The 27,389-nt window shown below is 36.8% G+C and overlaps 1 protein-coding gene across 2 annotated transcripts in view; it reads left to right on the top strand.

Moving 5' to 3' along the window:
- The window catches only part of LOC150097601 (32 kDa beta-galactoside-binding lectin-like), a 144,022-nt gene that overhangs the window by 74,498 nt on the left and 42,135 nt on the right, over positions 1 to 27,389 (top strand). For both annotated transcript variants that reach the window (XM_090407758.1, XM_090407759.1), the window contains one exon: positions 12,284 to 12,378. In XM_090407758.1, coding sequence (XP_090263884.1) covers positions 12,284 to 12,378 — 95 coding nt within the window. The remainder of the gene's footprint in view (positions 1 to 12,283; positions 12,379 to 27,389) is intronic.

Below are 27,389 nucleotides of genomic sequence, written 5' to 3'. Positions count from 1 at the left end.
AGAGTGGTTAGCATATCTGCTCTCCAGCCAAAAGGCTATGGGTTCGAATCCCGCTGTGGGCATGGATTTTTCGATAATTTACCTAATTGCTTCAGGGACGGGAAATGAATGTTAGGAGACGAGTAGTGTGATAGGAGAGAATGACAAGCAAAATATGAATGAGAAAATAAGAGTCAGGAGTGTGGAAGGCTTGAATCACTGTGAAGTTTTTGGAGATGGTTTTGATTGGGTAAATGAATGGCAAGTAAGAGTGACTAACTTGCAGAGAGTGATAGATGAGCTGAAAGAGGAGGTGGAATGTCTTGTAAACGAGATGAGAAGTATGAAAGATGAGATCAGGAGAATAGAAGAGATGAATGCAAGGCAAATCTATTCTCTTTGGCTGCAGTAAGGGTAACTAGTGTGGTAGCTAAAGCAGATTATGAAAGTAAATTAGCAATGCAAGCTATAGTGAATCTCATACAGTTCTTTTGATATGCTGCAAGTAAAAGAAAAAATGTATATGGCAAAATGATTCTAAGGAATGCTGATTGCAGGGAGGTAACTGAATCAGATGAAATAGTAGAATTATTAAGCGAACACTTTGCAAGAGTATATCATCCAAGCTGTGATATTGCAGCAATGAGAGAATGAATGGCTGAGACAGGAATTGAAGTGAATGAAATGGAGATGAATAGTATATTACAGAACCTTAATGTCAGTACATCTGTGGGATTGGATGGTATACTAGCTCAAGTCTTACATGAAGCAGCAAAGGAATTGTCAGTTCCCTTGACCATCATTGACATCACTGACATCATTCGTCACCACAAGCGACTAAAATGAAAATGGGCTGGACATCTATCCAGAAGAGAAGATGAGTGATGGACCACTATACTAGTGAACTGGATTCCAAAAGAAGGGAAGTGAGGTCGAGGTCATTCTAAGAGAAGGTGGAGTGATGAATTGTCAAATTTTGTTGGGAAAAATTGGTCAACCATTGCCAAGAATAGAGAAAGGTTGAAGGAACTGGATGAGGCCTTTGTTCAGCAGTGGACAGAAAATGGCTGAAAAGAAGAAGATTATATACAGTAAAACCCCTTTTTTTACACTTTTCAGGAGACTGGTGGAAAAAAGTGTAAAAAGCAGGAAATGTAAGAAACATTAAAAAAAGCCTAAAAGATTTCTTACTGCTAGTATGAGTCTACATACTAGATTACAAAATTTAATAACTGAAGATAAATGAATTTACAATTACATTTATCTATTTAAAAAATCTTTAATTGTTGATTGTTTTTGCTTTTTGTTTTTTTTTTGACATAGCGCCAGATTGCTTTGCATTGAGTTCAATGCTTGACCTGTTTTCTACTATCGTGTTCAAAGAGGACACAGAGAGTCCAAGATCTTTTGCTTAATGCTCACGTGTTCTGGCATACCAATCTACACGTCGCAGAATTGCCATCTTTTCTTCTACAGAAATACATTTTCTGTCTTTTTTTCTCCATGTTACTAACATGGATAATCCACCACCGCAACTTGAAAGCAACTTTCACATGCTAAATTACATAGCAGAAATTCTGCAATATGAATTCATACTGTGATTGAAAAATCATGGTATCGCTCATCACTACATTACTGCTGCAAGCGTGCAAGTCACCGTGATAGCAGAAACGAAACTACAGCCGAAAGTAACACCATCTGGGAACAGAAATGCACAGATTTCCACAGAAATCGATTCGAAAATCAGTATTGTCATCCGAGAAAAAAACGCAAATCACGGGAAATAACGTCTACATCAAGTTGTTAATGGTGGGAAAACAATATATCGTTAAGATGGGATCAATAGAAAATGACGTAAATTGCAGGAATGTAAAAATGGGGTTTTACTGTATATATATATCAAGTCACATTGCATTCCCATTTCGGTTGGGTGCGCTGTCCTGTGGCTTATGTAACCCATGCTACGAAATTCACATTCGTGTCAATTTGACTGCATGATTGTATTTTTATTGATGTATGAAAGTTGTAAGAATGCAAAGCACATCAGTGATCAACTCAATTAATTGTAACCAAATCTCCATAGAGAAGTAGACAATGTGCTTTTTTACGATATATTAGAAAACAATAATGAAGGAGAATGCTATATTTGGTTGGTATGTTTGAATTACTCAAAATTTAAATTTGGAAGAGGAGGACAAGGCTTACCTACTTCTACTACAATCATACAATCTGCAAAAGCTCTGGCAGAAAATGAGACATTCAGTAGATTGACAACACTGTTTCTCATTGTAAATATGGGCAAAAAAGTTATAAATTATTTATCGAAAATTATATATTAAAAAATTGTCTATATCGGTGTCCTAAACATGTCAGTTCACACTTCATGCACACAAAACAGATGAAACTCAGGAAACAAAAACAGAAACTCATGAGATAATGAAAAACAACTCAAAAAATCATCGTCCACTTCTCTATGCATCAACCTAGATAAGAACAAACCCATAGGCCTCACATACCATATGTCAAAGGCATCTCCGAACGTCTGTCGGAGATGCCTTTGACGTATGGTATGTGAAAAATTATGAAGAAATACAAACTTGCTTCTACCTACAAACCAATCAACCAGATCTACAATATGCTACCTTCTCCTAAAGCAAACTATCACCTTTCCCTAAAGTCTGGGAAATTGTCATCCTCAATTGCATAAAATAAATTTATGTATGTTATTTTATTTTATTTTAATTTAATTTATTTCTAATTGTATCCATTTTTATTACTTACCTTACCTATCCTCTTCGCTCTCTGCGGAGCATAGGGCCTCAACCATTGGCTTCCATCTGACTATTCAATGCTTCTTTTTTGATCTCTTTCCAGGAACGTCCCAGCTGCCTTGCCTCTAATTCTAGTTCTCTTCTCCATGTCATCCTGGGTCTGCCTCTTTTCCTCTTGCCTTGGGGATTCCATTCTAGTGCAATTTTTGCTATTTCTTTATCTGGGTTCCTGATTGTGTAACCTATCCAGTTCCATTTTCTTTTAGCGATTTCATTTCTGATGCTGGTTTGACCTGTTCCCTTCTAAAGTTCTATGTTTGTTATTTTATTTGGCCAGTATATTCCTAGTATCTTCTTCAAGCATTTGTTTATGTAGACCTGTATTTTATTTATGTTTTCCTTTGTTAGTGACCATGTCTCATCTCCATATAGTAAAACTGGTTTAACATTAGTTGAAGAGCCTAATTTTGGTTTTTAATTTTATTTCTTTAGACCCCCATATTTTCCTCATCATATTTAATACAATCTGTGCTTTCTGGATTCTATTTTGTATGTCCTGTTTGGTTCCTCCTTGTGTGCTGATCACTGATCCCAGGTAGATAAAGTTATCTACCTGTTCCAGTGTTTTCCCTAGTATTTCAAAGACTAATTCTTGTTTGGGGTTTATCTTCATTACTTTGGTCTTGTTATGATTTATTTTCAATCCACATTTATTTGCTTCCTGGTTTAAATTACTATTTTCTTTTGGAGGTGTTGATGTTTTTGTGCCAAAAGGCATATATCACCTGCAAAATCCAGGTCACTGATTTTATTTGACCATCTCCAGAAATCTGAAGAAAGAATGCCAATTCTTTCTTCAGATGTTTTCCTCATCACCCAGTCAGTGACAATCAGAAAAATGGTTGGAGAGAGTATACATACTTGTGTTACTCCTTGTGTTTGTTGCAAATGGTTCTGATAGTTTGCCATTATTTATTATTTGGATTTTGTATTTTTCATGAGTTTTCTTTGTTATATTTATGATTTTATTATTATTATTATTATATCACACCTCCAGGGAGTCCAAAGACTCATCGAGAGAGGGCATCTACTCTAGAACTCATCAATCTCACTACTCCACCAACCTTCATCATCTAACACCAACGCCATCTACCACTGACTACCACCACCACTAGTACTTTCACAGACAATCACAAACATCCATGCCCACGTCGGGATTCAAACCTGCAGCCTTTTGGCTGGAGAGCGGATACGCTAATCACTCGGCCAACTAGGCCGGCATTTTCTGAGGGATCTTGTAGTGCTTCATTAACTTCCATATAGTCTTTCTGTCTATGCTATCAAATGCATGTTCGAAGTCAATGAATCCCAAATATAGGCTACTCTGCCACTCTATTGACTGTTCAACAATTATTCTTAATGTTATTATATGATCAATACGAGATCTGTTTGGCCTGAACCCAGCCTGTTTGTTCCTCAGTTTAGTTTCAATTTCTTGTTTCATTCTTTCTAGCAAAATTCTAGTAAATACTTTACTTACAACATTTAGAAGTGAAATCCCTCTCAAATTTTTATAAATTGTCATATCTCCCTTTTTTGGCAGTTTAACCAGGAGTCCTGTATTCCAGTCTTCTGGCCATTCCTCCTTTTCCCATATTTGATAATAGCAGGTGTAGCATTTCATCAGTAGTGTTTATATCTGCTTTAAGTAGTTCAGCCTGTATATTGTCACTCCCAGCTGCTTTATTGTTTTTTGTTTTCTTTACTGCATGAGTTATTTCTAGTTTAGTTATAGTTCTTGTATTTATTTAAGTATTTCTTCTTCTGGTGTTTCTGGTATTTCTTGTTCTAGGTTTTCTATTTCTCCATTTAAAATTTCTTGGAAATGTTCTACCCATCTTTTTTCTATGTCTGCTTCATTTGTGAGTAACTTTTCTTGTTTATTTTTTACAGGCCCTTCTCTTTTAAAACTCTTCCCAGCTAGCTTTCTTGTTATCTCAAACAACCTCTTTGGGTCAAATTTGCTTGCTGCTTCTTCAGCCTCTTTACACATTTCCTCCAGGAAAACTCTTTTATCTTTCCTTGCACTTTTTTTTACCTGTCTTTTTTTAAGCCTGTATCTTTCATTTATCCCATTTCTTTTGTTTTCTTCTGTACTTTGCAGAAGTGTATTCCATAAAGCTTTCCTTTCTTCACATAATTTGATGGTTTCTTCAGTGATCCATTGTTTGTGATTCCTACTCTGCCTTCCCAGAACTTCTTCAGCAGTACTATTAAATATATTCTTTATTTTTTCCCAGTTCTCTTCAATGTCTATTTCCTTATGTTGTTCTGCAAGGCTTCCATATTTATTCCTTAATGTTACTTTATATTTGTCTTTTGTATCCTTGTTTTTCAGTTTGGATATATTGTATTTAATTCTTTGGTTCTTGCCTTTAAATATTTTTCTTAGTTTCATTTTTATTTTTGCAATCAATAATAAGTGGTCTGTAAAGGCATCTGCACCTTCTCCAAGGTCTGTTTATTAAGATATGGTCTATTTGGATTTTGGATTTCTTATCAGGTGATATCCAAGTCTGTTTATCGATGTCTTTGTGTTTAAATATGATTCCTCCTATCATCATATCATTGAAAGTGCAAAAGTCTTTTAGGATTTCCCCATTTTCATTACAGTTTCCTAAACCTTCTTTTCCCATTATTCGTTCATATCCCATGTTACTATTTTCTACTTTTGCATTCATGTCACCTATAATTAAAAGCATATCTTTATTTTTGACTTCATCTACTTCTTTTTGCAGCATGTCATAGAAGTCTTCTTTCTCTTCTGTTTTTGCATTGTTTGTTGGTCCATATATGTTTATTATAGTCACATTTCTGTATTTAGTTTTAAATCTTTGATGATTCTTTCAGAGACTAGTTTCCATTCAATTAGTGATCTTCTAGCATCTGTTGTTAGCATGAAAGCTACACCTTTGCTATGTGTGTCATCTTCATTCTGGTTTCCAGAATATAAAATGTATTTGTTTGTTGTTAGTTGGATTTCTCCGCTACCATTCCATCTTGTCTTGTTTAGACTTAGTATTTCTATTTTGTATCTTTCCATTTCTCTGGTTAGTAAGTTAACTTTTCCACTTTCTTACAAAGTCCTGATATTCCAGCATCCAATTTTGGTTAAAAGTTTTGGGCCAAAGAGGTTTTTTCTTGGAGTTTTCTGCCTGTCAGCTTCCCCAATGGGGGCTTTCACTGGCTTGCTTCTTTTCCCCAGTACTTCTCCCTCTTGGTTTTGTGTTGGTTTTCCAACAATGGTTGAGGTTTCTGTAGCAATATGTTCTTTCCATATTATGGTTGCTAGCCACAAGTACAACCCTCCTCCTTTCTCATCCGGGCTTGGGACCGGCAATGGCAGAGTTATCCGTTTTTATTAGATATATTTTAATTTTATTCTATAACACGCTACTGCATGCATAGTGGGATTCCATTGTAAGCATGCGCTCTAACTGTATATTATTCCTAGTATTGTTTGAAATACTGTACTGATGATGTCCTAAGATACTTTAGGATGAAATATTTACTTATTAAAGAATTTAATTACTGTGTTTTACATGTGTATATTTAGTTATGAATCCTCCACAGGTTTCACTATATAATAGACTATGTGAGGATGGATGTTAGGAAGTTATTGAGAAGATTGAAAGACAACAGCATGATAGGAAAGGTTATAAATGTGTTGCCAAGATAAGACAATGACAGTTGTAACATTGAGCAAGAGTCATGACTGGTATGTTGGAAGAGCTGTGTAAAGAAAAAGGTAGGCAGTTTGTTAATGTGTAGGATGTATTCAATGGAAGGATGGAATTATAAAAAGTGATGGATTGCATTTAAATGTGTTTGGTGCAAGTTAGCTGTAGAGACTGTTGCTAGAAGGTGATGTGATGAGTGATGGAAACAAGAGGTCAAAGGAAGTAAGAAGTGATATGAAAGATCAGGAGAATAGAATGAATAAGGCTGAAATCCTTGTGAATGGGAAGAATAGCAGTGTGTGGGAGATGAGAGTGAGAGAACAGGAATGCAAGATGGACAGGGAAACAAGGAAAGTTTGGATGGACTGAGAGACATGGCATAAGGAGACTGGATGTTGGAAGCAGTAGCAAATGTGGGTATGGTCCACATAGAAATAAATTGGTACAGGATGCAATGGGAATAGAGAAATGGGCAGGTGTGAAAAAATCATCTGAGAGGTTGCATGGGTAGGAGTGGTTATAGACCTAAAAGTGAGTTGCTGTGTCTATTTACAAATGCCAGGACCATCAGAAAATAAGGGAAATGAAATTGAATCAGAAGACACAAATTATGAACAAAATGAATAATGATAATTTTCAATACAACAGGTAGTACAGGGTAAGGTAGTACAACACCGAGCAATGCCCGGTGTTGTACTACTTACACCCAGTCCTGAAGATATTTTCAGGCGCAAACTTTGTTTTGTTTGCTCACACTTGGATAAAGGACTAAACTAAATTTATTATAGTCTAACCAAATGAAAAATAAACTTTCAACTATTGACAATTGCTGACCATCATCATTATTAAATAGTTGTCTAGAACAGTGCTTCCCAAACTTCTGGATGTCAGGGCCCCCTTTGCAAAAATTAAAATATTTCACGGCCCCCCCTCGAAAAAAAATCGTAATAGAGAGATATATTATTATAATATTTATTGTATTTATATTCAATACAAAACATACACCGCGAATATTGCAAAAATCAAATGCATATATTACATTTTTTGCCTCTTACCATTTGGTTCTGAGGACGATGCAGGCTGTTCTGGTAAAATATGAAATACTGTCTTTTTTTTTTTTTTTTTTTGAGTCTGTTTCTGCTTCTTCTGAATGTTCGCGGGATTTTTTTTTAATTTTTTATCAGCCACTTATCCATCTCAGGGTTAAATTTTTTAATGTAGAATAGATCAAATAATATCACCACTTACCGGTACACCACAGACTGATAACATGAAATTAGTGAATGTTACCTGAATAAGGGAATCCCCGAACCAGGAATATTTTTATTTTTTGTGATTTTTCTCCCTTTAGGGTAATTAAGCCTAACGCGAAACAGACAGCAAAGGCAGGTTATTAAAATGTGCATATGATTGGTGCTGTATTAACAAAAGATCGCGCAACCGAAAGATAAAAGCATAGCTGACAATTGAGTTGAAATGCTAACTCTCTTCAACCGAATTCCATATGTGAAACTGCCATAACATTCATTATGTATATATATTACTTAGTTTTAACACTTTTACGAATTTTAACACGTTTACAATTTTAACACGTTTGGTTGAATTTTATTGCTGCCTTGGGAAATCGAACTCGCACACATCTAATTAATAACAATAGTTTTTAGTTAGATACTGTGTTTGCCCATGCAACATATGGTTTTGTTTCAGTCTATACAGCATAGTTTCAGTATGAGGGGACATGTGATTCATTAATTAGTGTGTTTTTATCCCAGTTGTCTCTAATTGCACTATTTGTTGAGAAATATATTACACAGACTCCTTATACCTTATTCACTGGCATAATAAAAGTACTTGTTTTTATTGCCTCTGCAGTATAAGTGGCTGTTAGGGATGGGTGTTGTTTATTGTTTACCAATGCAAGCGAGTTACTATCTCCCCACATGAACTTGTTTAAGCTTTTTTTCATGTGTGAAGTATATGCGAAACTTTTATTGGTAACAGAAAACTAGCTCGGATGACAGTGATAATATAAAACGAGTTTTGATATGTATATAAAGTCAATATCAATAGTGCCTGATTACGAAAGCGTGATGAAAGGGACAGGAAGATTTGGAGCTTCCTTGTAGAGCATTCGAAGTAAATACAATTAACCACTGCTTTGAAATGAAACATATGAATAAGCAATATTTACTAATATTCATTAAGCGCCAAAATACGCAAAAAGCAAAGTTTGTGAACCAACACCAATGTGTGCATTTTTCCATTAAAATATAAAAAATAACAAAATAGAAATAATAAATAATAAAAGTTAAATACGTTTCTTTTAAAATAAAAAAAAAATCTTCTTAGTCTTAAAACATTTTAAATTTGTTTTCATTATTTCACGGCCCCCCTCAACAAAACCTATGGCCTCCAAGGGGGCCGCGGCCCACAGTTTGGGAAGCGCTGGTCTAGAACATGTGGTCATGATGCACCTGACCAAGTATTTTGCATATATAATGCATAAGTGACATTTACGTATGTCTGCATAAAGGCTTCTAATTCAGTTGCCAGTTTGTCTATAACTGTTGAAGTCTGGAGTGTGTTAGAAGGAAAAAGACAGTTGTATGCTAGAGATGGGTTGCATCTGAACATGGAAGGTCATAAGCGATTGAAGAAGTTACTGTTTTCTGAACAAGTTGAAGTAATTGGGCAGGGAAACTAAAATCGAAAAGGTTGAGTATAAGAGAGATAAATTTTAACAGTGATTGTATATTTGTTGATCCTTATTTGCAGAATAGAGGGGATAAAAATCATCATGGGACTACTGAAATTAGTGACATGTATATCAGTTCTAAAGGGAATCTGCAATTTTTGTACCAATGCAAGAAGTATTCGAAATAAGAGAGAAGAATTTTTGGCATTAGTCAGTGCAATCTCACCAAACGTTGTAGGCATTAGTGAAACATGGCTGTCAGCAGAAGATGTGGTCACTGAAATTGAATGTGATGAGTACAGTATTTTCAGGGAGGATAGAAAAGATAGAACAGGGGGAGGAATACTGTTGATGATAGCTGATGTGTTGCAACCAAAGAAAGTAGTACATCAAGATGATATACATGAGAATGAGAGTTCATTTGAGACTGTCTGGTGTGAAATAGTGACCAACGCAACCAAATATACAGTTGGTTGCTGCTATAGGCCAGGGGATACAGGGGGGGGGGGGATATTGAATTCATGCATCAGCAAATTAGTGCAATGAATGCAGATTTAGTGATTATTATGGGGGATTTTAATTATGGTGATATCAATTGGAAGGAGGAAATATCACGTGGCAAAAAGGAAATGGAGTTCATACATCTTCTGCGTGATAATTACTTGAAACAGCACATAACTGAAGGGACATGTGGTGTGAGAGTGTTGGACCTGGTCATTGATTCAGAGGATATATGCATAAGTAAGGTGTCCTCGTTACCTCCAATTGGTGAGAGCGATCATGTGGTATTGACTTGGGAGGTTGCAAAATCTGTGGATTTTTCTGTTAAGAAGGGGTATATACGGACCTACAGGTTAGGCAATTATAACAAGCTTCGGAGTGAGCTTGCAGCCATCCCATGGCAGAACATATTGCAGGAGAAAGATGTTAGCAGTGCATGGGATAAAATCAGCGGGTATCTGAGGAAAGCAATATCAGATTGTGTCCCCATGGTCGGGAAGACAAACAAGGTAGGCGTTTGATGGATGAGTAGTAGTATCAAGCTTGATCTGCAAAAAAAGAAAATGTTATGGAGAATGTACAAGGAGAAAGGTGATTAGTACACCTATGAGCAGTATAAGCCTCAAGCTAGGAAGGTTACCATCACAGTAAGAAAAGCTAAATCAGATTACGAGAAGACCTTAGCCAAGAAGATCAAGGGTAATCCCAAAGAGTTCTTCCGCTATGTGACAAGTAAAAGGAAGAATGACTTTGGAAGGATAACTTTAGTGGATGCTGATAGTATTGAGATGACATATTCAGATTTAATAGTCGAGTTACTGAGTGATCACTTTTCAAAAGTCTCTCGCCCAAGTGAGGATATCTCTGTACCTGTAGCAATAACTAATGTGAGAATTGAAGTTAAGAAATCAGAGGTATTTAATATATTGCAAAATTTAAATGCAAACACTGCTGTAGATTTAGATAGAATATCAGCTCAGGTGTTGCGTGAATGTGTAAAGGAATTGTTAATGTCTCTTACTTGGTTATTTAACTTAAGTTTTGAACTCTGGTATGGTCCCTAGGGAGTGGAAAGAAGGCAAAGTAGTTCCTTTGCATAAAGGTGGCTCTAAAACTGCGGTAGTTAATTACAGACCAATCACCATCTCAGGAGTGATAGTAAAAGTATTGAAAAAGTTGGTTAAAGACAAAATTCAAGAATGGGTGGATCAGGATATGATACTCTATAGGGGGGTCAACACGGTTTTGTTAAAGGTAGATCCTGCCTTAGCAATCTATTAACTTTTTATAATAGAATGTCGTCTGAGTTGGACAAAGGAAATGCCTACAGTGGTACTTCTGGATTTTGCTAAGGTTTTTGACAAGATACCCCATGGAACACTGTTACACAAATTGGAGCAGATGGGAAGATTCTAAACTGGTGATATGGATAGGAGAATGGCTCAGGAAGAGATACCAGAAGGTAGTGTATGGATTAGCAGAGTCCAGGATGAGGCAGGTGACCAGTGGTGTGCCTCAGGGCCCTTGTTGTTTAATTTGTATATAAATGATATAGGAAATGGCTTAAAAGGAGATATTCATTTGTTTGCTGATGGTGCAAAGTTGGCTAGTGCAATAAAAAATCAAGCTGATGTTGAGAGTTTGCAGGATGATTTAAATAAACTGGCAAAATTGGCAAAGAGTAATGGATGTCAGTTCAACGTGGAAAAGTGTAAGGTTATGCATTTTGGGATTAAAAGATTACCTGCTGTGTACAACATTGATGGAATGGTACTCCAGGAGATTGATGAGGCTAGGGACTTAGGGATGTTGGTAGATAGGCAGATGAAGTTCAGGGGACACATTGCTAAGGTGTCCAAGATTACACATAGGATTATGTGGTTATTGAGGAACACACTGATATCCAGAGATAAATAGTTTATTATTCCCCTTTATAAAGTGTTGATACTTCCACATTTGGATTACTGTGCTCAGGTCTGGTCACCTGGATTTCTTGGAGATGAGGAGGTTGTGGAGAGGGTTCAGAGGAGAGTGACTAGGTTGGTGAGTGATGTAAAAAATGCTCCCTACATTGATAGATTGAGAGCTTGTGGATTGCAGAGGTTGGTTGATAGGTGGAGAGGAGGGGATATGATAGAAACATTTAAATTACTAATAGGTTTTTATAAGATTGATGCAGGGGAAATGTTTCAGCTGTGTGATAGTGATGGAAGAACGAGGTCATCCCTGGAAATTAAGGAAAAGTGTGGTTAACAAGGGTGTGAGAGAGCAAGGTTTTTTGCCTGGAGGGTAGTGAATGAGTGGAATTCATTGCCTGACTCAGTTGTGAGTTCTTCATCTGTAAATGTATTCAAGAAGAGATATGATAGATATTGTTTTGCTAGTTTGGGTCTCCTGCAATGGATCTACTGACTCCATGGAGATACCCCTAATAATGATGATGATGATGACAAGAATGGCCTTAATTTCTTAAGTTATTGTACTAAAATCTGATAGATCTCTTCTTACATGAATGATTGGATAACAGATTTCGCATAGAAATGTTTATTTAAATAATTGTTTATTGTGTATTTATTTAAGTGTACTTTATTTTTCAGCTTATTGGATCAAAAAATCTTATAGCCATTCCAGGAACTGCACAGATAGGGGATATGTTCTCTTTTGATCTCGCTGTACCACCTAACTCTGATAGGTGAGGCTCTATGTTTTAAATATATTCAGTATCATTTCATTTTGAAAACGTGATTACTTTTATTTCTCTTGTTTGATTTTTATGTATTGTTGTTATGTTTGTGTTCATGTGGTAGCAGTTATTCTTGTATATACTTTTAATTAGCTGTTGATTTTGAATAAATTCTTATTGTTGTTTGATCTCTAAACATAGTGAGACATTTTTGTGTAGTGGTCACTGCTGAACTATTGTTCAGTTCATGTACAAAGCTGTGAATGCCTTTGAAAATGAAGAGATGGGAAGGTATATATGAAGTTTGATTTTATTTTAAAGACAGTGGAAGATGTGGAAATAAAATATATAAATATAAATCTTAATAAGCTTACATTTTAAATTTGAGTAGTAGAAGATAAAACCTTATGACTGCAAATGAAGTTAAATGAAAATGAATGAAAAGATGGGTAGAGAAAAGGTGTAGGAGGAAAAGAGTGAAGAAAAGATGGAAAAAGTAATGCAAAAGAGGTGAGAACCAGTGAAGAAGTGATATAAAGAAAGCGGGTAGTGAATGAAAATTTTGACTTAGATAAAGAGAGAAGAGTTGGAAAGGTTGTATTTGTGGAACCCACCCACAAAAGGTTTTTGTAAACCTATTTAACATTCACACCATGAATGGGCAAAGGATTTTTTTTTCTATTATTATAGTCCAGAAACCCCACTCTTGATACCAAACATGGAACTTTTTCAAGACTTCAATAAGTAGAGCAGCGGTCTCATACTGGATGATGAAGTTCATCTCACATCTAAAGACAATCACAAACATTCATGCTCATGACCTGTTGGTTGGAAAGTGGATATGCTAACTTCTTGACCAACCAGGCTGGCAGGTTACAGAGATCTTGATTTAATGAAGTAGGAAATTAGGAAACTGCTGGCAAATAGTATGCAAGGGAATGAAAATAAGAAAATAATACAAAAAAGAATGAGTAAATAGAAGAAATAGTATGTTGTGGAGATTCAACAGTTAGAGGTGCAATAGATGAGAGGTCTTTCCAAAGCATGTTTTGCATCTGTAGATATTTGAGAAACAAGAGAGAGAGAGAGAGAAAGGAAGTGTAAGATTATGAGTGTGCTAATACAGTATGAAGTGAGTTGAAGGGTTGTAATTGTACATGCTTCAATGCATAGGATAGATGGAGTCAAGAATATTGTTCATTATGTAGATATTTGAAATTATTTTGATGGGATAGAGGATCTATATCACTGAGATGATCTGCCTCTTAATGGATTTGGAATTAGATATTTGGAAAAGCTGTTGAATAATGAAAGAATGAATGTGAAAATCTAGAGAAATTACTGTTGGTGGGGTGGAGTGAAAGTTTAATTAGTATAAACAGTTAAGAAGTGAATGATTTTATTATTAACTATGACTAAAATTGTGAACTGTGTACCTTGGGGTTGATCTTGATCAGCAGAATTGAATGTATCAAAACTCAAATTGAAACTAGTATATATATTTTTTTTTTTTTTTTTGAAAAACAATCATGCAGCTTAATTGGGATCAGGGCCATCACCAGATTAGATCGTGCTCTGAGACAAACAATTTCTTATATATATTTTGTCTTATAATTCATCAGGGGCAATATTTTGTCTTAAATATTGCCCCTGATGAATTATAAGACAAAATATGTATAAGAAAATCTCCAATTGCTATTTGTTTTTATTACAAGAGAAACATTAATGCAAAACAATTACGTAATAATATTAATTAAATGTTTGCTCTACAGGAATATTGCACAATAAAACTGTTTATAAGCTCTTCTAAATTTAAATTATAAGTTGATATAGTTTCTAGGCCAACCAATCTTTCTTGAGTCATTGCTGTTTGCAAATAATTTTTAATCAGTTTAAGCTTGGAAAAACTTCTTTCTGCACTTGCTACGCTAAGAGGACTCGTTAGCATAGTGACTGCACCTACCACAATATGGCTGAACGAGCACCCTTATTTAAGCTTTTTCTTTATGGTGATGTGGAAACTTGACTGGAGTTTGCCCTGATATTCTTAGCTCGAATGAAGGTGGATGATGCATACATGAAAAGTTCTTGGCCTAACAATGAAAAAAACGAATTTATAATTTAAAAATTATTTTTATTTTTCAACATAATCTCTATGCTACACCCTGTTGACGGTACTGATTGGGATTGATGGCTTGCATCATTAATTCTATTTCAAGATATTGGGAGCTAAGGAAATACATACATGCATTGATATGCATGTATGTCTGTTAAAGCATTCTTTTAAATAATTTGCAGTTCAACATTAAGATTTCCTTCTGTTTGGAGTTGTTCTGGATGCTATACTGGTTGAAGATAGGTCCTCCAAATTCTTGGAATTCCAAGAAAAAATTTTTTTATTACAATAATTTTTTTCCACCAGAGGTCAGGCTAGGGTAAATGATTAACAAACATTTAGATTCATCTTATTTTTGTGTAGTGTATTTACTACTGTTGTGTCGGAATAAAATGATGAGTCATCCTTTTTTCCCACCCAACACTAAGTTACCTCATAAGGAGAGTATAAGGACATGCTTATGCCTCCGGACAGAGAATGTGCCATTTAACAATCCAAGAACATGTAAATATCCAAATTTGTGAGCTCTAGACAATGTTAAAATAGCCCATGAGTTAAGTAGAAATTAGTTGTAAGTGAATTAAAATATAAAATCATGTATAAATTGCCAAGTAAATGTGTATAAGCTAGAGCAAACTTTAAGCCATGTAAAAGCAGTTCGTAGCCACGGCGTCCAATCGGCAGCCGCCATATGCATGACGACACCACCGCGTGAGGGAGCTGTTTTGGAGTATAAAGGTTTCGGCAGGAATTCGAATCGCTCTCTTATCTCTTGTCTCCGGGTTTCGTCGGCACCTAGTCCTGTCGGAGAGCTGTGTAGAGCTTGCTGCCACATGTAGCAAGAATCACCCCTTGCTATGTGTGCTATGTAGGCCAAGGCTGCAACTACAATGTATTCAGATCCATAAGAAGAAAGAGCCACTGATGAAATCAACGTCAGTGTTCAAATCTGTGTATGAGTGTTTTTCGGTTCGTATGGAAACAAAGGAATAGCAAGACCGCCATCAGTGAAGGTACAGTAAGTCGACCAAAGTATCCAGTTCAAGGCAACAATGGTAAGCGGAAGATTTTCTTATGTTAAATGTTGAATTAAAGTAACCGAAGAGTAGGGAAACAGAAGTTAAGGAAGCATGCTATTTCTGTGTAGTGTTATAGGAACAGTCTGCGATTTGGACACTTTTTCTACAGTTGAGAAGGAAGCATATTAGGCTCCAGCCGAACAGGAGGCCGAGGTCCGAACTGTTTGTGTGATTTAAGAACAGTAATGTTATATGGTCAGAACGTAACTAATTGTTAACTAAAATTTTGGAGTGGGGATTAAGTAAGAATAAGAAGTATTATCCTAGGGAAGTTCATGTCAGAAGTATTGAGTTGTCTTGTGTATATATGCAATATTACATGTGTGATAATATTAGGTAATTTAGTTATAAGAGTCTGAGAATAGATGTATGTTTAGAAGTGAGGAATTTATATCAAGTAAGGGACTATAGTATAGAAGTTTTGTATGTGATTAATTAAGTAAAGGGAACCCAGACTCTTTTAAGATTAAGGATTTGATTAACATGTATACCTGTCTTTGTGCAATAATAAATGTGTTTCTTTAAATATAATCAAATGAGTTTGTCATCCTTTCTGCGGATTTGAGCTACCGTTTGGAAAATTTCGTACCGTGCATTTTAGGGGAAACCATTAGTGATAGAAGAATCGGGACCACGACTGCATGCCTCATGATCCCTACATTTTCTTTAAGTATTCTTGGATAATGTATCAGAGTTTAGTTGCCGGCTGGCGCAGTCTTTAATCAATATAAATTCGTCGGCAAACGCATATCTGATATTAAGTGATACAAAAATTTATGTTAACTGTAAGGCTAGAGGAAAGACAATTAAAGATATAACGATAAGGCAGTCACACAGACATCCTAGATATAACAATGGTGCAGTTGACAGGATGTGCTGAAAGAGATTAATTTGCACACCAAACTGGTCTCAATCCCAGAAACAAACTCAATTGTGAAAGGTATAATAGTTAAATTAAGCTTTTTTGAAATTTATTTGAATTTGAATTGTGTTAACCAGAGAGCGTAAGTATGTCCCTATCTGAGATAGCCGAAATGACCGACACAGAATTTTTCAGAACAATGAACCCTAAACAAATATGCCCCAGGTTTTCAGGGGAGGGTAGTGATGACATAGAATCTTTCCTTAGCCACATGGAAAGACTAAAAAGGGCAGCAAACTGGAGTGATCAGCAACTTTTAACATTAATACGCAGTGGACTATAGGGGAAAGCAAAGAAAGCACTACACTCTCAACAAACACTAAACAGAGCAGTAACACTTAAAGACTTCAAGGAGGCACTAATATCGAAATTCAACAAAAGGAGAGGAATTGAACAAACACTTAACAAATTCTTCAAATGTATACAAAAGAGAGGGGAAAGGGTAACCAATTTCCTTAACACACTAACCAAACTGGCACATGATATAAAGACCCACACACAAGACAAAGAGCATATTGAATGGCTCACCTTACAACAATTTAGAACAGGGATCATACCCGAATTGCAGGAGAGCATACACAAAAGGGAAATAAATAGCCTTGAAGAGTGCTGGGCAGCAGCCTGTGAGAAAGAAGAACTAATAGCAATTATTGCCCAATCCTCTGAATACAGAGAGATGATAACCGAAGGAGGGCACAAGGAAAGGATAGTGGCTGTGCATGGGAGATAGTTGAGGAGTATCTTCAGAATGCAATATTCACAAGGTCACTTTGAAAAAGAAAAAAAAAATGTGGAAGATATGTAAGGATAAAGATGATTAGCATACACTCCAGCAGTATAATTATTTCATCACAATCAAGAAAGATGGCCAGCATCATAAAGAAGACAAAATCAGATTATGACAAGAAATTAGTTAAATAGTTAAAAAATTCCAAAGAGTTCTTTTGCTATGTGGCAAGTAAAATGAAGAATGCCTATGGAAGAATAACTTCAATGAGAACGCATGGGTGAAGTAACAAAAGATGAAATAATTGAGTTACTAAATGACCACTTTGCAGAGATCTATCATCCAAGTGATAATACTAGATGTGATAGGAACTGATGTGGGAATAGAGGTTGAAGAATTTGAAGTACTTGAGGATATCAGAATCTCAGTGCAAATACGGCTCTGGGATTACGAGGGTGGTCTGAAAAATTCTTGGCCTAACAATGAAAAAACGAATTTATAATTTAAAAATTATTTTTATTTTTCAACATAATCTCCCTTAAGACTAATACATTTATTCCAGCACCATTATCCCATCCATGTAGTGGTTCTCAGTAACATCTGTAAAATACCCCTCTACAGCTGCAATCACCTCTTGATTTGAAGAAAACACTGACCAGCGAGGAAGAGTTTTAGTTTTGGGAAGAGATAGAAGTCAGAGGGAGCCAAATCTGGGGAATAGGGTGGATGTTCCAACAATTCATAGTGCAGATCCCTTAATTTTCCCATTGCCAAAACACCTTTGTGGGCAGGTGCATTGTCCTAATGAAAGATGATTTTTTCTTCTGCAAACCAGGTCCTTTCTCATGAATTTTTTCGTCTAGTCTGGTTAAAAGATCGGAATAATATTCTCTGGTTATTGTTTTACCCTTTTCAAAATAATTAATAAACAAAATGCCTTTAGCATCCCAAAACACTGATGCCGTGACCTTTCCTGCTGATGGAACTGACTTTGTCTTATTTGGTGCTGAACAACTGGCTTCTCTCCACTGTTTTTGATTGCTGTTTGGAAACTGATGTGTAATAGTGAATCCAAGTCTCATCCATAGTAATAAATCGATGCACAAAATCAGTTCCAAGGAATGTTCAGAGATTTTCATGCAAGTGTGTTTTTGATCTGCTGTGAGCAAGATCAAAAAAAATAAACTTGTGCAAAGCTTTTCATTTGCAATTCTTCATGCAAAATATATTCTACACATTCTTTTGAAATGCCTACAGTCTTGGCAGTTTCACACATTGACTCGCCAGTCCTCCAATACCATATTGTGCACTTGATCAATGATTTCTGGTGTTGTTACACTTTTTGGACATCCTTCACATGGATCATCTTCAAGGCTGGTACAGCCATGTTTAAACTCGGCAGCCCATTTCTTAATTGTCAAAAATGAAAGAGAAGAATGCCTGTAAACTTTTATGAACTTCGAATGAATTTCTTTTGCCATTAAACCTTCTTTTACAAAGAATTTTATAACTGCATGATACTCAATCAATTTTATCCATTTCAAGGGATACAGACAACACGTTTGCTTCAGACAGCTGCATAAAACAAACTACTTGATAGAATGACTTGCAATTTCACATGGATGCTTATGACCGATGTACCAACTTAGAAAAAAAAATCTTGCCGTCTATGGTTGAGTCCAAGAACTTTTCAGACCACCCTCTTACATGGGATATCAGCTCACATATTATTCTAATTGACTTTAAGTTGTTGGACTCAAGTTCAATTCTGATAAAGTCCCAAGGGAATAGAAGGAAAGCAAAATTATTTCTTTCTATAAAGGAGGCTCCAAGCTTGCAGTAATAAATTATATATCAATCAATTTCTTAGGAGCTGTGGTAAAACTATTGGAAAAGTTCATGAAAGGCAGAATTCAGGAATTGGTGGATAAGAATAAGAAGCCATATGGGAAACAGCATTCAACTTTGTGTGGGTCTTGCCTTTGTAATTAACTTACTAACTTTTTATGATAGAGTGACAGCCATGTTGGATAAAGGAATGGCTGCATAATGATACTACTGGATTTTGCAGAGGCATTTGACAAGATACTGTATGGAACTTTGCTACACAAATTGGAACAAATGGAGATGTCTGGTGATATGGACATGAAGATGGCTGATGGATAAATAGCAAATCGTAGTAAAGGAGCAGAATCCAGGAGAAAGCAGGTTATTAGCAGTGGGTTTAATTTGTACAAAATCGATATAGGAAATGATATGAAGAGAAATATTCAGTTGTTTGCTGAGGATGGAAAATGAGTAGCATAACAGTTAATCAGGATGATGTAGAGAGCCTGCAGGATGATTTAAATAACTTGATAGTATGGGCACAAGATGATGGATACCAGTTTAATGTGGAAAAGTGTGAAGTTATTATTTTTTTATGATTTTTATTATTTTATGATTATATGATTATTATTATTATGATTCAGGCCTCCATTCAGTCATGGGAGGCCTATCCTAGAAAACACAAAGTCCATCATACCACTCCTTGAACTCGGTGACCATTCCTCTCTCACCCTCTTGCTCACAGCTTCCTTTCGTAACTTCCAGGGATGGCCCCTTGTCCTTGCTCCTTCTCCCTGTTCCACAAAACAAAAAGAACTCCCCAGTGTCAACACTGTAACTACCTCATAACAGTTTAAAAATCTCAATCATATCGATTCTCCTTTTTCTATTTACCAAACTCTGCAGTCCACATTCCCTTTGCCTATCTTCATAATTAACATTATACAGTCCTGATACCATCTTTGTTATGCACATCTGTACTCTTTCCATGGTTAATTTGTCTACTTCAAATCCTGGGGACAAAATTTGATTACAATAGTCCAAGTGTGGTCTGATCAGTTCTTTATACAATGCAATGACAACTCTTATCTCTGCTGGTCATTGTCCTTCTCAGTATTGCAGCTATCCTCTGTGTTATCTTCACCACCTTTGCAGTATGTTGTCTGAATTTTAGGTTTCTATCAATCCATCACCCCCCCTCAGATCCCTTGCCTGTCCCCCACTTCTTCCAGTACAGTTCCTCCAACAGAGTATGCAACTTCCCATCAATGTATCCCTGACTTCAAGACTTTACAGTTTGCAGCATTAAACTAGTACTCCAATTCATTTTACCCATTCATTCATCTGTCCAGTTTATTCAAATGCCTCTGGCTGGGTTACCACACCTGCACTATTACTTATAACCCTTCCCAAATTCATATCATCTGCTAACAACTGAATATCTTTCTGCAATCCATTGACAGTGTCATTGATATAGAGGTTAAACAATGCAGGTCCCAGTACTGAGAGCCCTGTAGGAACTTGCTTGCTTTGCATAAAGGTGCCTCTAAAACTGCGGTAGTTAATTACAGACCGATCACCATCTCAGGAGCAGTGGTTAAAGTATTGGAAAAGTTGATTAAAGACAAAATTCAAAATGGGTGGATCAGGATATGATACTCTATAGAGGCCAACATGGTTTTGTTAAAGGTAGATGCTTTAAATCATCTTTAAATCATAAAAAGCTGATGTTGAAAGTTTGCAGGATGATTTAAATAAGCTGGTAGAATGGGCAAAAGGTAATGAATGTCAGTTCATTGTGGAAAACTGAACTGGTTAAAGTATATATATCTTGGAGTACCATTCCATCAATGTAGTACACAGCTGGTAATCTTTTAATCCCACTTGGATTAAAAGATTACCAGCTGTGTACTACATTGATGGAATGGTACTCCAAGAGATTCATGAGGCTAGGGACTTAAGGGTGTTGGTAGATAGGGAGATGAAGTTCAGGATATACATTGCTAAGGTGTCCAAGATTGCACATAGGATTACTTGGTTGTTGAGGAACACACTGACATCCAGAGATAAAGAGGTTATTATTCCCCTTTATAAAGCATTGATATTTCCACATTTGGATTACTGTGCACAGGTCTGGTCACCTGGATTCCTTGGAGATGAGGAGGCTGTGGAGTGGGTTCAGAGAAGAGTGACTAAGTTGGTGAGTGATGTAAAAAATGCTCCCTACATTGTTAGATTGAGAGCTTGTGGATTGCAGAGGTTGGTTGATAGGCAGAGAAGAGGGGATATGATAGAAACATTTAAATTACTGAAAGGTTTTTATAGGATTGATGCAGGGGAAATGTTTCAGCTGTATGATAGTGATTGAAGAACAAGAGGTCATCCCTGAATATAATAAATTTAGTTTAATCCATTATAATACAGCTATATCGCCTGCTTCAGTTTAGGAGTACCCCTGTTTAAATGTCATTGGCTATTTACTCATGGGTTCTTAGGGCATTATGAGTGTAGATGTACTAAAAAGTATATGTAGCTTAAGGAAATAGAAATTGCACATACCTTTTTCTGGGTGTTGTGGCTTTTCCTCTGTCTGCGATGTCGAGAACTGCAGAGTGTGTGTGGGGGGTAGGCAGTTTGGTAGAATAAGGTAGAAAAACCCGGGTTTTTTTCGTAATATGTAGAAACATATACTTTTATATAGGGTGGGGAAAAAGTGAAAGGGTTAATTTTTTAAAATAGGGAGGGGGAAGGGGAAAGGTGGTTGACGGGGTGTGGACCGTTTCGACTATTCGTGGTCATCATCGGAACATATTGGGAAAGTCGTTCTTTCCCAATATGTTCCGATGATGACCACGAATAGTCGAAACGGTCCACACCCCGTCAACCACCTTTCCCCTTCCCCCTCCCTATTTTAAAAAATTAACCCTTTCACTTTTTCCCCACCCTATATAAAAGTATATGTTTCTACATATTACGAAAAAAACCCGGGTTTTTCTACCTTATTCTACCAAACTGCCTACCCCCCCACACACTCTGCAGTTCTCGACATCGCAGACAGAGGAAAAGCCACAACACCCAGAAAAAGGTATGTGCAATTTCTATTTCCTTAAGCTACATATACTTTTTAGTACATCTACACTCATAATGCCCTAAGAACCCATGAGTAAATAGCCAATGACATTTAAACAGGGGTACTCCTAAACTGAAGCAGGCGATATAGCTGTATTATAATAGTTTATAATGAGGAGTAACATGGGAGTTTTCCCAGAAATAATATACTTAGTTTAATCCTTTATCCAAGTGGGAGCAAACAAAGTTTGCACCTGAAAGTATCTTCAGGACTGGGGTAAGGTAAACTTCAATGGTCATCCCTGAAATTAAAGAAGAGTGTGGTTAACAAGGGTGTGAGAACAAGGTTTTTTGCCTGGAGGTTTGTGAATGAATGGAATTCATTGCCTGACTTAGTTGTGAGTTCTTCATCTGTAAATGAATTCAAGAAGAGATATGACAGATATGGTTTTGCTAGTTTGGGTCTCCTGCGATGAGTCTACTGACTCCGTGGAGATACCCGTAATAATAATAACCTTCTGCCTTCTTGATACTTCTCCCCCATACACAACTCTCTCATACCTATCAGATAGCCAAGCCTGAATCCAGTTCACTAACCTGACATCTAAAGTCATGTGCTGCAACTTAAATATCAGCTTATCATGTGGTACCCTGTCAAATGCCTTTGTAAAATCCCAAAACTGGCAGAATATGCCTTTCCCTCATCAACTGCTCTTGTCAATTAATTATAAAAGGCAGTTATATTACTAAAGCAAAAGTGCACCTTAACAAATCCATGTTGCCTCTCAGAGATTACATTACTCAAACCTGCCCAATTCTATAAATGATTCCTCACTAATTTCTCCAAGATCTTAACAACTACTGATGAAACACAAACTGGTCTATAGTTTGACACTTCCAGTCTACTACCACCCTTATGCAATGGCATTATCTTACCCTCCTTTCAGTCCTTGGGTACCTTTCCCGTGGCCAGACTTTCATTGAAAAGCCAGGTCAAGGGAGATGTCAGTTCTTTAGCACATTCTCTCAAAACCCATGGCAAAATTCCATCCAGTCCCACTGCTTTATTGACATCCAGCGTACTCAGTATTTGAAACACACTTTTCTCTTGCACTTCTAAACCTCGAACCTGTCCTATCCCTCTATTATTAAAACTACTTTTCCAGGATGAAATACTCCAATAAAGTATTCATTAAACAACTCCACTTCTTTTGCATTGGTCACTCTATTCTCATTTTTATCCGACAATGTTATTCTTCCACAATCATCCTCCTCCTGCTGGCCACATAGCTAAAAATTCTTTAGGATTTTCTTTGGATCTCAGGGTCACTCTTCTCATCTTCCAGTTTTGCCTTCCTTACCATGCTAGTCACACACCTGGCCTGAGTCATATTCTTCATGCATCTACTCTCCACCTCTCTCCTTATATCTCTTCAATAACCTCTTTTTTACCTGCAGTTCCTGTTTGATATTGTTTGTTATACATTTACACCAAATCGTGTCCTCTTCTTCACTCATGATATACAACTTACTATTGCTGATAATAAATATTCCTTCACAATTTCCCAAGCACTAATGTTATCTTGCCTTTCCAGTTCCTCCCTCCATGGAACTGTTCCAAGTTGATATCTAAGACTATTATAATCACCTGCCTTATAATTCTACATACATTCCTTTCTCTTTGATACTCCTGCATGTCTATTCATCTTCCAAGTCAAAACCACATGGACACTTTCTAAGTGGGGGCAGAGATACATCTCAGTTATAATCAGCTCTTCTGATGCTGTGACCAAATCCAAAACTCTTGAACTTCATGTTCCTTTTACTACATTGTCTAACTGTACTTCAGTAAATGATTGAAGCTAGGGATTTGGAAGTAGTGGTAGATAGAGGATTGAAGCTCAGAGGGAATATTGCTAAGGAGACCAGGATATATATCTCATAAGATAACTAGGTTTTTGAAAAACAAATAGCGATATTAAAGTTATCATTGCTCTTTCCAAGGTCTTGATACATCCACATCTGGATTAATATGCTCAGACCTGGTCGTATGTGTTTATTGGGGTGAAGAAGTGGTGAAGACGATCTAGAGATGAGCAACCAAGGTGATGAGTGGTCTGTAGAATGTTGCCTGTGATAAATATTATTATTAACATCAGACCTTCATAGAGCCAAGACTTATTTTGGGAGGTTTACACTCTCATGCAAAAAAGATCATGCCTTAAGCCCATTCACAGTTTCTGCACTCACCACAATTTCAGGCAGAGTATTCCACCCACCAACTATCTCCATGTGAAGAACCTTCTCCCCCACTCCCTTGCTCAAATCTTCCTTATACTGCTTCCAGAGATGACCTCTTGTTCTACGCATGTCTTCTTCTACTCTATAAATCTCCTCTGCATTAATCTGATAACAACCCCTCATCATCTTATATGTCTCAATCATATCCCCTCTCCTTATTCTATTCATAGGACTCTGCAACTTGCATTCCCTTAATCTGTTCTTATATACTGCATTCTATAGACCTGAAACTGACTTTGTGAACTTTTTCTGAATCCTCTCTAATATATCCTCATCCTACCTTGTAAACCAGGCAACCTGATCTGCACACTGTAGTCTATGTGGCCTGATCATGCCTTATCCAAAGAGAACCATAATTTCTTTGCTTCTGCTTGTCAAATTCCTCCTGATCATTGCCATTATTCATTGTGGCGATCTTACAGGTTTATCAACATAATCCCTAAACTTAAAGTCTCTGTCACTATCACTCCTAGATCTCTCATTTCTTCAAACCCTTTCAAAATTTCTCCACTCTGCATTCCAACCTTGCCTACCAAATTTTAAGACCTTCCACTTTGGGACATTAAACTGAAAGCTCCACTCACTTGCCCAGTCTCACATTGTATTGAAATCTCCTGCAAGGCCACAGCATCTGCTCTGCTCCTCATAGTTCTTCCCAACTTTGGCAAAACAACTGCATATCTCCAGTTAAGCCTATTCCACTATCATTAGCATGCAAGCTAAATAATAATAGCCCCACTCTCTTTTGGACCTTCCCTTTTTGGAATATCACATCCCTTTACACAACCTGTTAATATCTATTTGACAATCCATTACTTATCCAGTTCACCAGTCTCTTATGCAATCCCATCTGTTTCAATTTAGTTTGTTCTATCAAAGATTTTTGAAAAATCCAAGTATACTGTTTTATATGCACCTCCCTTATCCAGTGAATCCATCCCCCTGCTTGTAGTACATAAGCAGATTCAGCAATCTGCTTATGTACCACATAAGTTCTGAATCCTGGTCCTCACAACCTCTTTTAACACCTTATCCAGAACCCCAACACACAGATTGGCTATTATTGTAACCTCAGTCTTATCCCTGCAACTTTGTGAAGTTGAACATTTTTTTCCACATTCTACTCTTTTGGGACTTGCTGAGATTAATTCATGTTAAACAGGTGTGCCAAGGGTGTTGTTAATTCCCTAGAGCAGGGCTGTCCAAATCACTGCCCGCGGGCCGCATACGGTCCACGGTGCGATTTTGTGCGGCCTGATTGTGGGGTTTGATTTTCATGAGCGAAAAAATAAAATAACAATTTGAATCAAATGCGTATTAGATATTTTAATTCTATCACTAATCGATAATCTTGATGTTGATAATTTTATTTGGTGTTTTTACATCACTCTATACTCGCGTGTTTTTCAATTAGATGTGTCAAAGAAGCGTTCTTACACTTTAATATCTCTATTTGTTTTTCAAAAACCAAGTTATCTTATGAAATATATATCCTGGTCTCCTTAGCAATATTCCCTCTGAGTTTCAACTCTCTATCTACCACTACTTCCAAATCCCTAGCTTCAATCATTGAGACATATAACGGAATGAAACTCTTTGAGTTTCTTATTCGGCTATGAAACAATATGGGATGTATTATCCCTTAACTTAAATAATTTCACGTCGCCGAATTGAAGCCTTTGGCTCTTCATATAATTAGTATATTTATTAGGACACCTTTTTGGCAATTCTTATAGTAGGGTATGTGAGTTCTGTTTGCTACAAACTTGGTATTATCTAGGTCTACCTACTCACTGATGAGACCCCAATGAGGGTGGAAACTGGTGCGGTGCAGGGCAGATCTGGCTTTGAGAGGCTCCACTTGGAGGTAGGTTTTTGCCTGTCTCTGAGTGGGGGCCACCGCTGAGATTATGGCTCTGCTTGGTGGTGGGGGTGAACCTGCCACTGGGTAGTGCCAAAGCTGAGAAGTTCTTCTTGGTGATAGGGTGAGCCTGTCACAGTGGAACAATGCTGAGTTGGGCAATCCTTCAGGATCGTCTTATTTTTAGAGCCTGCTTCACCTATACAAAAAAGGTTGAAACCGGTCTGGGTAGTGACCTTCTCTCATAATGTAGAACAGTAATATAGCTCCTAGGAGCTGGGTTTCACATTATGAGTAAATACCAAGAACGGTGATCGGAGCTTGCTTCACCCTTGCTATGAGTTGCCTCAGTGTTGCACTACCAAATGGGTTATGTGGTGTGCTATCCAGGTATTTGCTTACGCTTGGACTTGCCAAACTTTATATAGTTTCTATATTCGGCATGAAAATCTTTGCATTTCTTATTCGGCTATGAAACAATATGGGATGTAATATCCCTTAACTTAAATAATTTCATGTCACCGAATTGAAGCCTTTGGCTCTTCATATAATTAGTTCTTACACTGTTTTGTTCCAACATACATGCTCTGGGCGCTCACGGGAAATGTGAGCGCATGATTAGTGTGCAATTAGTGTTGTTTGTTTGTTTAGTTTTCGCGGTTATGTCACTGCTGCTCACCAGATTACTAGAGATGCATTATGATGCAGCCCTTGCATAAATTTTTTTTTCTAATGCGGCCCTCACATTACCTAAGGTTGGATAGCCCTGCCCTAGAGCATTCCTTCAAAAAACACATAGTGATATATATCATCAAATCGTATTTCCTTATTGATGCCAAGTTTACTTAATTCTTCATATACTTTCTGCTCACTCACTCACTCACTATCAGTCCCTCCTTCTCTTTCACTCCAGCTTCTTCGATATTGCCTACAAAAGGATGAAATATTCTGATAAATTGCTCATTAAATACTTCGACTATATCCTCTGCATCAGTTATCAATATACTGTTGCCATCAACTAAATATCAACTGTCTGTAGTCATTCTTTCTTGTACCAAATATCAAAAGAACTCATTAGGATTTTTCTTGGCTAATTTCTGCTCATACTGCACTTGATA

Source organism: Typopeltis vanoorti, chromosome 17, assembly GCF_054136105.1.
Source record: "Typopeltis vanoorti isolate ZY-2024b chromosome 17, IOZ_Tvanoo_1.0, whole genome shotgun sequence".
NCBI classification, from domain to species: Eukaryota; Metazoa; Arthropoda; class Arachnida; order Uropygi; family Thelyphonidae; genus Typopeltis; species Typopeltis vanoorti.
This window is presented reverse-complemented; position numbering and strand designations above follow the sequence as displayed.